The sequence below is a fragment of the Sapajus apella genome, unplaced genomic scaffold (genome assembly GCF_009761245.1).
Source record: "Sapajus apella isolate SASKATOON/1434 unplaced genomic scaffold, GSC_monkey_1.0 scaffold96, whole genome shotgun sequence".
Taxonomy (NCBI): Eukaryota; Metazoa; Chordata; class Mammalia; order Primates; family Cebidae; genus Sapajus; species Sapajus apella.
The window spans coordinates 5,226,160-5,239,618 of NW_022437036.1; the positions used below are offsets into that span (position 1 = coordinate 5,226,160).

General features: G+C 49.1%; 2 protein-coding genes and 1 long non-coding RNA gene across 9 annotated transcripts in view; 1 reads left to right on the forward strand and 2 right to left on the reverse strand.

Annotated features, from left to right (window-relative positions):
- Nucleotides 1-9,638, reverse strand: part of GNAS (GNAS complex locus) — a 69,666-nt gene extending 60,028 nt beyond the window's left edge. The window contains exon 1 of one of the 6 annotated variants that reach the window (XM_032257165.1): nucleotides 8,469-9,638. In XM_032257165.1, coding sequence (XP_032113056.1) covers nucleotides 8,469-8,511 — 43 coding nt within the window. In that variant the 5' untranslated portion in view covers nucleotides 8,512-9,638. Of the gene's footprint in view, nucleotides 1-7,486; nucleotides 7,871-8,468 lie in introns of those variants that run through there. The other 5 variants (XM_032257166.1, XM_032257164.1, XM_032257170.1 and 2 more) reach the window with 5 other exon arrangements.
- Nucleotides 1-9,660, reverse strand: part of LOC116535786 (neuroendocrine secretory protein 55) — a 64,377-nt gene extending 54,717 nt beyond the window's left edge. For both annotated transcript variants that reach the window (XM_032257177.1, XM_032257176.1), the window contains exon 1: nucleotides 8,469-9,660. In XM_032257177.1, the coding sequence (XP_032113068.1) occupies nucleotides 8,511-9,272 (762 nt within the window). In that variant the 5' untranslated portion in view covers nucleotides 9,273-9,660 and the 3' untranslated portion in view covers nucleotides 8,469-8,510. The remainder of the gene's footprint in view (nucleotides 1-8,468) is intronic.
- Nucleotides 1-13,459, forward strand: part of LOC116535787 — a 30,621-nt gene that overhangs the window by 1,348 nt on the left and 15,814 nt on the right. The window lies entirely within an intron of this gene.

A 13,459-nucleotide genomic window follows, 5' to 3' on the forward strand; every position in this document is an offset into this window, starting at 1 on the left:
GGGAGGAAAGGTCTGAAGTTTAGAAAAAGATAAAGATCATACATTCAAATTGGCAATCATCCTAATAAAGATGTGAAATCATGGAGTCAGATAAAACTCTCTAGGGGAGAAATAAATTTGGTAATAGAATCTTGAACAATTGGCACACTGGACAGGAAAAAGGGAGGCAGTCCAGGAGTGAGCAGGGAGAACTCAGAAGGGAGAGATGGGAGTACACCAGAGGAAGGGGTTTCAGAACTCAGCCCATCTAATCTATACTTGGTGCTTTAGCCCCTGCACTGGTGGCATTTGGGGCCAGGTAATTCTTTGTTGTGGTGACTGCCCTGTGCATCATAGGATGTGGTGCAGCATCCCTAGCCTCTACCCACTAGATGCCAGTAGCATCCCCTTAGCTTTAACAACCAAAATGTCTCCAGACTTTGCCAAATGTCCTCTGGGGAGCAAAATCACCCCCAGTTGAAAATCACCACTCTAAGTGAAGAAAGGACCCTTAGATTTGAATAGGAATTGCCTTAATTTAAAGGTAAATTAAGACCAGGAAGAATAAATACCAGTATTTAACCCCAATATTCCCCCTTTTTTCCACTCTTGTTTATTTATCTGTAGTGACTGGCTACCAGACTCTGAAAAACCTAAGTCTTTTAGGTGAGTGGAGCTAAGAGCTGAGACATCAGCGTGGGGTCAGGGACCCCAGAAGTGTGGCCAAATGTTTGAGGAGTTGACCCACTTGAAAGGCAGCCGGTGGTCTGGCCACAGGGACCTGAGGAATCCAGTATGGTAAGAGCTGGGTGTGACTGGCTAGTGGTTTACTGGGGCAACCTTGTTTGGCCCCTGATTGGTTGGCTTGTGTGGTGATCCTCCTGAGGGCTGGTAATTTTGCTAGCTCAAGACAGAAACGTGGCCTTGACCTGGAGAGAGATGGCCAGTGCTGGATGTCAGTGGGCAGTGTCTTCTGGGGCCTAACCCGACCAGTGGCATTTTTAGGATCTGCCTTTATAACCTTATAGTAGCAAACCTTAAACATAGATTTCCAGTGCTGGATGGATTGCCATCATAGGAAGAGATAAATATGTGATAGGATTGAGGAAGAAAAGTCTATTAATGTGTTTATGCAGCTAAGGAAGAGGAAGTCAGGAGAGGTTGGTGCCTGAAAAAAAGGCTGAGTTGGGATGGACAGAAGCTGTGTGCCAGGGTCTTGACCCCTGTCCTGAGGGGCTGTGTGCTGAAGTGCAGGGCTGCCATGAGATAATGTGTCAAGTAGGGGAGGATAGGATTGACTGCTGAAACCCAGGGATGGCTTACTTGAAAATTGTGTATACTTGGCTACTTGAAAATAATAGTTTCTACATTTGATGTACTAAGAAAGGGATGGTAAAAAACTTCTCATGCTTCCATTAAACTGCATTTCTGAGGAAAGCCAAATGGCCCACGTGCCACAGGTGGCAAACAGTGGCTTTTTGAAAATATGGAACTCCAAATGGAACGAATGTATTTCTTTACTGCTGACTCTGAAGAGCACCATTACAGCCCCATTCCTTGGTAGCCCCATGTGGTGCCCTGGGCTTCCCAAACTTAGTCTCAGCTCTCTATTAATGATTTCATGGCACATTCAACAAGTGATTGTGCTTCTGTTTACATTCTGGGATTCTTACTCATTACCAAAAGCACAAGGCACATCCCAAGTTTAGGTAGCTACCTGTCAGCTTTCTGGATTTATCCCTGTAGCCCACAAAGAGAAAGCAAAGTAGAGAGAGGGAGGGGAGGGAGGTGAGTGAAAGGGAAGGGAACCAAAACCATGAAAAACAGTCTTTTTTTTGGTAGTCATTTTCCTTTTGGTCTTCGGCTTTGCAGGGATGTGGGTGGTGAAGCTTGCAGAAGCGCCTTCTTTGTAGCCTATTGTGTCATTACTTGTCAGTGAGTTTCTTTCAATTGAGGGAAAAGTAAAAGCAGAAAGAGAAGGTAGAAAAGAAGTTAGGCAACTGTGAAGTTTCTCAGCTTCCCAATGACAAATGTTTTCTGAGTGCTGACTGAGTAGTAATAAGACTTTGAAGCTGTTCAATTAATTACTTTTCAATCAAGACTTGCTGCTGCCATCCTTTTCCCTTCAGCCTCTCCTCTGCCCACCTTGGCCGGTGGAGGCAGCAGCATACTGCTGTCTGCAGAAGGGTCTGCGTGGCCAGGCCGTTTGAGGCAAATCCCAGCTAAAGGAAAAAAGCCTCAAATGGATGAGGCAAGAAAGCGGGTTAGAGGCAGGTACAAGGCTGATATTAGAGGTAGGGGAAACAGTCTTTATGAAAATACTTTAAAAGCCCCTATCGTGAATTCACACCCCTTCACTCAGCTAATTAGCTGTAGCTCAGCAGCCTTTTCAAAAGGCATACCAAATTCTGCTTCAGCCAAGGCATGCCAGTGTCATCTGACCACCTGTGCTTGAACAGTGGGTCCAGACATTTTCTCTGTAGTTGCCTGAGCTGGGCTGTGGATTCTTTCTCCAGCCTAGCTGATGATGCAGCAAAGAATTTCAGGGGAGAAGAGGTCATTCCAGAAAAGGCGAATTGCACCACGGGAAGGCGACTAAGAGAGGGGCAAAAGTGGGTGCTGGAGGAGGGAGAGTGAATCCCAGAAGGTAAATTTGGCTTTAGTGGAAGCTCTGTTTAAAATTTCTGCAATTCATGGTGGAAATTCCAGCCACCCTGGGGGCTTTTGGGCATCATTGTTTGAATTTAAGGGGAATGGTATATTTCACCTTCTCCAACAACCTCAATTACCCAGAGCAAATTTTCCTAATGAAATCTAATTGAGACAGTGACATAAGCCAGGACACCCAGAAATCAGCTTCCACACGGAGTGAGGGGGTAAGAAATGTGGTCTTCTGCTGGCTGCCAGTCCTTGGCTTGTGCCCCTTGGACCCCCCCAAGTTTGAAAGTGGGGGCCTTGAAGACCAACCTTGCTGTGAACCAAAACACAAGGCTTAGCCTTGGAGCTAGATGGCTAGATTTCTAGGTGTTAAATCTTTCTGTTTGAGTGTAGCAATTGAAGTACTTGCATGAAAACTCCACACCTGTGAAATTGGAATTTTTGGAACAGGTCTGTAAGAAACTCTCAGGGGACAGTGAGGTAAACAGTATCGAATCTGTGAGCCTCATTAGTTGCCCTCCAGTGCCACATCCGGCTGTTAAAAATGTCCTTCCTAATGCTGAGCTGATGTCTGTCCCTTGCTGCACCTTGTTCTAGCCCCCTCAGCCACCAGATACTTGAAACTGCCCACAACTTTTTTCTCTTCAAGACTCTATTCCTTCAAACAACTTTATAACCCCCACATTTCCTGGCTTTCTGACCCCCTACCCCATTTCTAAATCTTCTTTTCTGCTCCTTCCCAGGGGTTCTTTTTTCTGCCCACATCTTCCTTTTTTCTGTGATCCCTCAAATTCTTTCCTTTTGTCTTCTTTAAATCTCTTCCCACTACTGCTACCACTAACCCTCTGTCCAGGCAGCCCGGGCTTATGTTGGCGTTTCTCATAGCCATGTGCCCCTGCTAATTTGTAACATGCTTACTCTAAAATAAACCCACAGAACAAACACACAGGCTATGCCCAGTGGGAGCGGGGAAGGCAGCTTCCTCATTTCTACCCGGGAATAGTTGCAGGCAGAGCCCTGCCTCTGCTGGCTGAGCGCTGTCAACAGGTGACGGCAGCTCCTCATCGTCGGCTCTGGGCCTTAGGAGAACTAAGTCACTAGGCTGTTTATTCTGGCTTCTTTGCCCTGTGAATTAACTGGCCACTAGTGCTTGGACCAGCATAGCTATTGGAGGCTTTTTAAAAAATTCATGAGATTTTTAAACAAGGGGAAAAAACAAATAGCAGTAAAAAAATCCCCCCCCACGTGGCCTTTTGATATGTAAGAAAACAAGAAACTATAGAACAAAAATGGGTGCTAAATCATTTAATTTGACAGAACCAGATTTCGTTTTGCTTTTGAAATATTTGCTTTGTTTATCCCGTGCATCTGTGATGGAGGCAAAACTTTTTTTTTTTTTTTGAGGGGATGTCAGTGTGCAAACATGTCTTAGCTGTGACAAGGTCCTGCAGTACATAAATATAATATATATTTATATGGCCATGGTATTAAAATGTCATGGGGAGGGGCAAATAAGAAATACGTGTCTAAAGAAGCCAAGAGGGGAGTGATCACGAAAAAAGCAAAGGTTGAGAAAACTGGTTTATCTCAAATACCTGTAGCTTCTGTCCCATTTTTTCAGGTTTAGCTTAACCAGAACACTTAAAACTGTTACCAAACAACATTCACCAACACTTGTGGTTACTTAACCAATGTCCTCATCAGCCTGCTGTCTTCCTCAGCAGTTGTCCTCTTTGAGTTGCAGTACTAGGTCAGTACTTGCAACCATGCTGCCTGATCCATGCTGCCTAAGAAAAAAAGCTTGTTCTTAGACACCGAGGTCAGGGAGAGAAGGTGGGGAACACACACACACGCACACACTCACAAAATGCACACTAAGTACGACTTTCACGGTGGCCAAATTTTTCCAGTTTAGGGAAAGGACACAGTAGAATTCTGCATTTTCTAATTTTCTGCATTTTCTGCAATTTCTGCCTTTTAAGAACATTTTGCAACCAACTGTAAAGCAGATTTGACGAAAATTTATGTGAAACCAACACAACAGATTTCTTAATAGCTGGTGCTTTTTATTTGATCAACATTTAAAGTTTTTTTGGAGTCCCATTAGTGTTAAAATCACTAGCATAGAGTCAAATTGGACAAACCCAGACTTCTTAATCAATCTAGACATTTGGAGCTGAAAGGGATAATAGGAACATCTCATTCAGCAACCTAATTTTAGAAGAAACTGAGGCAGAGGGGTGTTGGGTCTGACCTAAGGCCACTTGGCAAGACCAGGACTAGAAGCAACCCGGGCTGCTAGCCCCGGGCTGTGTCTTGGATCCCACGGCTCCGGTCTGGGACATCAAGTTATAGGAAATAGAGTCATTAGTGTCAAAACTCTACAACAGAACAAGAAATTCCATCCCTCATTCTTGAACATGGGGATTAAAGATGTCATTTGAGCATCTCCTCTCTCTCCTGGGCGATTTTTTAGAGAAGATCAGGGCTTCAGCCGGCATGTGACGTCACTGGCCTGAAGCTCAATTTTATTTTAGTGATTTGGTTTTTGTGATAGGTCACCTTCCTGTTAAGAGGCATGCTTTACCCACACCATAATTTCTGCTCAGTTTCCTCTCAAAAGCTTTCCTCTTCTTGAAGAGCAGTATAATAATAACTGATAAATGAAGTAAATCCATGCAGATTATTTAAAAACCAAAAAACCTTATTCTTACCAACACTGAAGTTTTAGTTTTCTTTCTCCTTAAACCTTCTACACAGCTGTGAAAAGTGAAGGCTAAAGAGTAAAAGGCTGTAAGCAATTCCAGGGTGAAAAAAGCTTGCAGTGCATTAAAGAAACATCTCAAAACAATCCCAAACGGTAACATTTCTAATTCTTGAATTCTGATGAACATAAAGAGTTTTGTTTGCAAAACTTTAAACCTACACCAGGTTGACGCCACACAATATTGGAACATTGTGACATAATTTCTCAGCTCAAATAAGTTCAATTACAAGAGCACCTTTGGGTCGTCCTCCCCTCCCCCCAAAAAGCAAGTGTCCATTAAGTAAATGATTAATGTAGTAAAGGAAATAACTTCAATATTGGGGCACACCATCATGTTTAACTAGCTTTAATCTCCTGCTCCTCCTCCCTCGCCCTCCATTTGAAATATTAAAACTGGCTGGGAGTTCACCTATGTGGTTAATGGTAAGATCTGCTTTATCTTGAGAGCATAGCCTTACCCCATAGACCTCACCTAAGTAAAAGGGGCAAGTGGGCCTATTCAAATGCTAACCCTAGTTGAGCAGAGTGAGACAAAGGGCCAGTTGGGAGACTAGTGATTTAGGAATGCTTGGGGAACGTGCTAGAAATGGCTCTGGAAAAGGAAGGCAGCTGAACACCAGTTTCTCAGGCAGAAAGAAGGCTTGATAAGTCTATATAGCAAAATCCTGTCGGCGGGGGGCGGGGGGCGGGTCATGGGTCCTTTCCTGGGGGTGAGGGGGTTGGTCTTTTGGTCTATCTCTCAGTTGCTTTCTATGGTCTGCACTGGCTTTTCCACCATTGAATCAGGGTGTAAAGAGGGAAGTTGGGGGAGGGGAATTAAGTGGGGAGGGTGAGTGCCGGTAGGTAACAGGTTTTTCCAATTGGGCTGTAATGCGGATACTGAGGCAGTTGTGGAAGACTGTCTGAAAGACTGCGTGTTCCTAGATTGTCCCTCCCTGCTATACGTGAACATGGTGCAATGCTTACAGTTCGGGAAGCCTCCCTGAGTTGGTCTTGGTGTGGGTTCGACACGGAAGGCTTTTGAAAAACTTGTTTATTCACCCTGCAACAAGGCAACATGCTAATTTCTCTAGTGAGTAAACCGAGCTCTGCGGGAAAACGGGTCTCCCAGACCACCCAGTCTGAAGATCGCTCCCACCCTTGAAAAGCACACCAAAAAATTCAACATAACCGCTGGCTTCTCTTGCTTGTCCCTAGAAACCTTTTGCTTGGTGAACTCAGGCGACTGAGACATTACCAGACGAAAAACTGAACACTTCATGTCACAGAAAGCAACACACCATCACTGTTTACATTGAGTAGGAATTTCAAGTTAGGGGCAAGCCAAAAGCAGGGCACGCCTAGCCCTTCTGCAGCCTCCAAACTTCGGAGACTAACATGACTGCCGCAGAAAACCACTTGCAAATAAACTGGCTTCTCCGTATTTACTAGGGAAGACCACAAAGGCATCCAACCACAGTTCGCGCTGCAGCCCGGCAGAACTGACTCTTGGGCACTGCGACGCCCTTCCTACGGAGTAAGTCCTGGAAGGAAGACCATTTAAGGTATTTTCCTTCTGTCACCATCCTTTTCTTAGGAGTTAAGAACCTGACCGTCATTCATCTCAAACCATCAAATCGCTTTACTTTTCCTCCAAATAATTGTCATCATAATAAGTAAAGCCGGCACAACAGGAGAACGCACACCAGAAAAAAAAATCAATTTCCAATTCGGATGAGATTTTGTAAAGGCATTTCACTTATCAGTCTTTCTCCCCAGGACTGGCGAGGAGAGCACGCCTTCCCCTCCGAAGGTGCGTTACCAGATTACAGCCATTTTTGTGCTGGGTCACCAGGGCAGATTCCCCTCCACGTTACAGATTCTAAACTTAACTCCACCCAAGCTGAAAATGGCCGGAGCACGCCGCCTCCCCTCCCTCAGCCGCCGGCCCCTGCCCGCTTTTCGACTGATTGTCCATGGACTGGCGCCGGACCCAACACCTTTCCCCACCTCGGCGGGCGCCGCGCTCTTTGGGGACGAATTGTAAGTTATCGTGATGTTAGACGCGACCCCCTCTCCAGCCTGTCCCTTGTTCCCCTTTACCTTCCCGCTCGCGACCACCTCGAGGGCCTCCCAGGGTCCTGCGCAAACAGCCCGGGACGTCAGCTAAGCTGCATGCAGCCTCGCCACCTGACCAGCTGCGCCAAAAGCTTGCCAATACCCCGACGTGACCATGTCTGTGCGTCCAACCCTCGTAGCCCGTAGAAGCACCCCCAGGGGTCCCCTTACCTCTCCTGCCTTTCCTCCAAGTACTTTCCCCCAACCGCCAGCCGCCCGGAGAGGTCAGCTCAGGCGCGCGGGCAGGTGCGCACGCTCTTTGAGGCGGTCTCTGGGCCCAAGAGCGCCCGGAGACGGGCTGTGGCGGCCAAGCCTGGCGCGCGGCAGCTGGGGGAACTGGCGCGGAGGTCCAGTGGCTTCAAATTGGCAGCGCTGAGACCTGGGCTCCCGGCTTTGAGCTGCTTAGGCGCCGCGCGCGCGGGTGATTTCCCTCCCCGGCTGTCAGTCTCCAGAGTTCTCGCTCAATCCCATTCTGACTACTTTCAGCACATTGCAACAGTGTCCCTATAGCGCAGCTGCTCCCGAATCGTGAAAGTTGGCGCGCGCACCTCCCAACCACATTTTGGGCGCCTGCGAAGCCAACTTATTTGAGACTAGTCTTTCTAAGAGGTAGAAAAGCGTGCAAAACAAGTGACTTACCAATGCCGCTTGGGTGGGCAGCTCCAAATCTGGGGCGCGTTCGGGATTCAGTCGCGCAGCCAGTGCGTACCTCAGGTTGTCTCCAGCGGGACGCACCGGGTGCGTCCCGCCGTCCAACAAGCCTTTGGCCACTGAGGCGCTCCTGGCATCCTGGGAAGTTTGGGGGAGCCCTCGCCGCCTCACCCTGACCCGGTGTCCTGGGCTGGCCAGCTGAGCCCCTCTCTTCCCACTCGCCCCTAACCTGCCCTTCCTTCTCACCTCCTTTCCGCCCGCCGCTCCCACACCGCCCCCCACCCCGGGCTCCCCAGTTTAGCGGAGGGCAACTAACCTGAATCCATGAAAACAAGGAGAATCTGGACGGCGTCCTCCATTAGTGACGCCGGATGGGGATGGGTCCCTTTTTGGAAGGGGACTCCGGGGACTCCTCACGGCGGGTGGGCTTCTTCTTCGGCTTGCAGCGACGCCGCTGCTTCTTCTCCTCCTTGGGCCCCTCAGACTCTTCGGGGTCCCTCGGATCCTTGTCCTCGGGCTTGAGCTCCTCCCCTTCCCTGGGGCTCTGGGGCTCCTGAGTGCTGGGCTGCGCGCGACTCGGGGAGGCGTCGGGGCTTCGCAACTTCAGGGCGTGCAGACGCTGGGTGAGAGACTGGCTCTCCGCGAGGGACTGGCCGAACGTGGACTGCTTGGGCACCACGGGGCCGCGCTCGTCTTCCGGCTCGGTCTCAGGCTCAGTGGCAGGGGCGGTCTCAGGCTCGGTCTCGAAGTCGGTCTCAGACTCGATTTCGGACTCGGTCTCGCTCTCGGTCTCGTAGTCGAACTCTTCCTCGTACTCTAGGCACTCGGGGAGGGACAGCTCAAGGTCTGCCTCCTCGTGCTCGTGGTCAGATTCCGATTCGGGGGACTCAGGGAATACCTGGGCGCCGGAGCGGTGGTGGGCGTTAAGGAAGCTCCGGCGCTGTTGGGCAGCTGCGCGCTGCTGGGCACGGGCGTTAGAGGTGGCAAGCGCGCGGAGGAGCGCGATGGAGCAGGAGAGCCAGAGGAGCGCGGTGGCTGCCCGGCGGCCTATGGGCGGGCACAGGTCGTTGTAATTTTGGCGAGCTCGGCGCCACTGCTGAGCCCGGGACCTGCGATCCATCCTCTTAGGCGCACACCGAGAAACAGACCTGCCCCCTGGCTCTGCAGAGAGTGGCTCCAAAGTGCATCGGCTGCTGAAGCCGGGAGAGGTACACCCTACGATGTGAGAAGCTGGCCCGGAGGTCCCAGTCTCACCTCCTTGTGAGGAGAAACAGGGAAGACCTACCTTCTTGACCACTTAGGAACTTTCTAAAGCTCCGCGCCTTGCTTGCCTTTCTGAGCAAAAGGGGGGAAAGGTCTGTCTCCTCCCGGGCTCCTCTCGCTGAGTCTTAGGCTCTGCAGTCTAAGACTCAGAGAGGTGCCTCCGCCGGTCCTCTCGCCTGAGAGAGGACAGAGGAGACTGAGGCGAGGAGGGATGGGCGGAGAGGTTCTGCGAAGTTGCGCGCCCGGACTTCTGCCGGGCATGTGCAGTAAGGAGGTGGGGGCCGCCTCCCCGCGAGCTGCGCGGTGGCGCGGAGCCTGTGGCGCAGACCCTAGTGGGCCGGCAGATGGCAGGAGGGAACCTTGTTTGAAAGGATTTAGGAGAAGCGATGGGCGGGGGACCTGGCGGGTGGCGAGGAGCAAGCGGGCAAGCTAGCCCGGGGTCCAGCACTTGGGCAGGTGGGCATCGGCTCCCATGGGGTCGTGCCCCTCCCCGGTTCCCCCAGTTATTGGTGAAATAAACACAGCCCCGGAGCAGCTAAAAACCCAGAACCCCAGATAGCAAATATTAAGGGGAATGAGGGTCTCTACGCAGGTGTTAATGATCCAGCCCCCAGTCTTTTCCTAGGGCTTAATAGTTTGAGGATGGTAATTTCAGGCAGTCATTAATCATGAAACTGCCTTTAGCAGATCTGTTGTAGTGACTGTAATTAGAGAAGTTTCCAAAAAAGACATGCCCAAACAGTCTGAATCGGCTAATCACCTCAACTTTTTCAACAAGGGCCTGCAGGGATGAGGTAGTAGTTTGCAAGTCTGGGAGCCCATCTGAGAACTGCACTGAGCTCTATTTAGCTGAGAAGGTGGTGCTGGAACTCAGGCTGGAGCTGAGAACATGGGTAAAGGGAAGCTTTTCCTCGGCTCTTAGTCCACACAACCACTTTTCTCCTGTGGGGGCAGTTCAGGGGTGACACGGAATCCTCCCTGGAGACCCCTTCCAGCTATTTTGTAGATCGATTTTTAACAAAGGTAACTCTTTCAGTAATACTCATTGGGTGCCTCACACGTGCCAAGCTGTGTTCTAGGTGCTGAAGGTAGAGTAGTGAACAACAACAAAAGTATTGTATGAAGGACAAGACATTTTGGGTTAATTTGCTGTTAATCAGGAGATTGAATCAGTCAGAATCCCTCTGTACCCACCAACATTGTTTAATCTGGCTTGAATTCCACGTGAGAAAATGATCGGATCAGGGCTAGGGGGCGGCCAGACACCGCTAGATCGTGTCGTTGAACTCTGCAAAGGCTGAAGGCATGGAATAAATACTGCTGCTCTTTCTTGGGCCTGGAAAATCAAATGATGGCCTGCAGGAGAGATCCCTGCAGTGGGAGCTAACCTGGCCACTGCTTTTGGGGTGTGCGTGTCTTCAGACTGGCCCTCCAAGATGATCTTGGAGTGCCCTTTTGGCCACAGTGACAAGTCCAAAGGCCAAACAACTCAAAGCAAAGCCATCATCCTAGAAGCCATGAGAGTATCAAGAAGGTTGTTTTACTTGAGATTCATGTCATGGGTTGGGGTCCTTTTCTCCTTCTTGAGTCAGTATGGGGAATCTTAAAAAAAGATGTTCTCCCACTGGGTGGCCCACCAGGTATTACCCTTCTGGTACTTCTGCCTGGTGTCTGAAGAGTCACTCATGTACCCACAGCCGTTCTCACACCCTCAACTTATCCTCACACCCTCAACACCACACCTGCACTAAAGCTACCAAGTGCAGAGTTCATACCCCAGTGAGAAGCCAGTAGCCACTTTGGATGTGTTGAGGTTTTCCTTTCTGCATCTTGGCTGTGTCTGTCTTGCATCTTGCACTCTGTGTTAGTTTGTAGCATGAAAATAGTGATTGGGCTGGGCACAGTGGCTCTCACCTGTAATCCCAGCACTTTGGGAGGCTAAGGCAGGTGGATCACTTGAGGCAGGGAGTTCAAGACGAGCCTGACCAACATGGTAAAAGCCTGTCAGTACCAAAAATACAAAAATTAGTCAGGAATGTTGGCGCGCACCTGTAGTTCTAGCTACTCGGGTGGCTGAGGCACAAGAATTGCTTGAACCTGGGAAGGTGGTCTAATAAAGTGGGAGTGATTTGTCAAACCCCACAAAAGGACAAATGTCTGTGTTCCTGTTGTGCCCTGCTCTGCCACTTTTCCTGAGGAACTGCAAGGGTTTGATTATAGCAAGTGCCTGTGTGGCTGTGGTCATTGTGCGGATATTATGGGACACTGGACAGGGGCATTTAGAGCTGTATATTTCAAATCCTGATCTCTGCCTCTCAGTCCTGACTGACAAGGCACATTTCTAGAGGGTCCGCCTACGCTGACCCACCCACTTTATTTCTTCCAGTTAGCACAGCTCCACCGACAGCATATGGCACAGGAAGATACCGTTCAAGCTGATTTCAGGGCATGTTGGCAAAAAACATCAGGAATATATGGGTGCTAGTAAATGCCCTTTAAATGGAAACTAATGTCAGCTGTCAGCAACGAGGTGGATTATGATTCTTTAGTGTATATAAGAAAGTACCTCATTCTTCAGACGGAGTGCTTTATGCTTGTAAAGGAGATAGCAGCCCAGAACTGATTCACTAATACAGATACACTGAGGTTGCCTGCATTATTTAAAAATGTGCATTACATAATACATATTTTTGGACTAGATTCTGCATTAGCAATGTGCTTTCTTTGCAAGATGCATTTTAATCGGCAAGCATTTAACAAAACACTGCATTTTTGAGTCCCAGTCCTGCATAGTTACGAATACATCTCAGTGTACATTCAACACAGGCTCTGGGAGGAGGAAGCAGGGGACTGCACTGAAATCCATTCCAGCTCACACTTAGTGCCGAGGTCGAGCAAATGGAGCTGTGCAGAATATGCTCTTTAAAATGCAGTACGTACATGACTTTAAAAAGTGCTTGCTGCAGAGTGAATTTCAAAAAGGAGCAAGTGGGTGATGAGCAACCTCTGTTGTTCCCGGACTAAGGAACAAGGGGCTCTCTCCCTCTGCCAGTAAATAAAGTATGGACATATATCACCTCCGGGGCTCTGCTGGAGGGAGGCTCCTAAACCAGTTGGGCAGGAGAGCGCAGTTCCCAGCTCACTACAGTATCATCCAGTAAGCTTCTGATTTGGATGGATTGTGAAGAATATTGTCTTTAACCCCTTAAAGGATTTTCCTGTGGAAGAGGCTTTTAAGATCTATTCTCTGTGGCTCTAGAGGGCAAAATTAGAACCTGTCGGTGGTAGTTGTAGCAGAAAGCCTTCAGCACAACCCAGATAAGAATCTGACATGGAGCGGGCTGTCAGAAGGTTGTTGGTGCCTTGTCAGAAGCAATGTAGGTTAAAGGACAGGTGATCGGCCCCTGGAGATATTTTTCATGGTGTGAGTGAGTGAGCAGGGTTGGAACTTGGTGCCCACCACAGTCTTAGCAGGTTAGCCTCTGATTCCATTGAAGGCCTCTGGAGGCCGTGGGAGAAAGGGCTTGGGGGCTCTACTGATGGACATGATCTTTTTCCTCCAAAATAGTAAAATACTTTTTACTATTTTGGAAGCATTGAAAGTGTAAGTGGCTCAGTGACAGGAATGTTGAGATGGCAGTTATGTGTTTTTTTGTTTTTTTTGAGACGGAGTCTCACTCTGTCACTAGGCTGGAGTGCAGTGGCATGATCTCAGCTCACTGCAACCTCCGCCTACTGAGTTCAAGCGATTCCCCTGCCTCAGTCCCGAGTAGCTGGGACTACGGGTGCACACCACCACACCCAGCTAATTTTTGTTGTTGCTGTTGTATTTTTAGTAGAGATGGGGTTTCAACATGTTGACCAGGATGGTCTCGATCTTGACCTCGTGATCTGCCCGCCTTGGCCTCCCAAAGTGCTGGCATTACAGGCATGAGCCACTGTGCCCAGCCTGGGGTGGCAGTTTTAAGGCATGGCAAACAGATGTGTGCGATGGACCCAGTGGCCTACGGAAGAGCTTTCCTCACTAAGGCAGGCTCTTTGTGC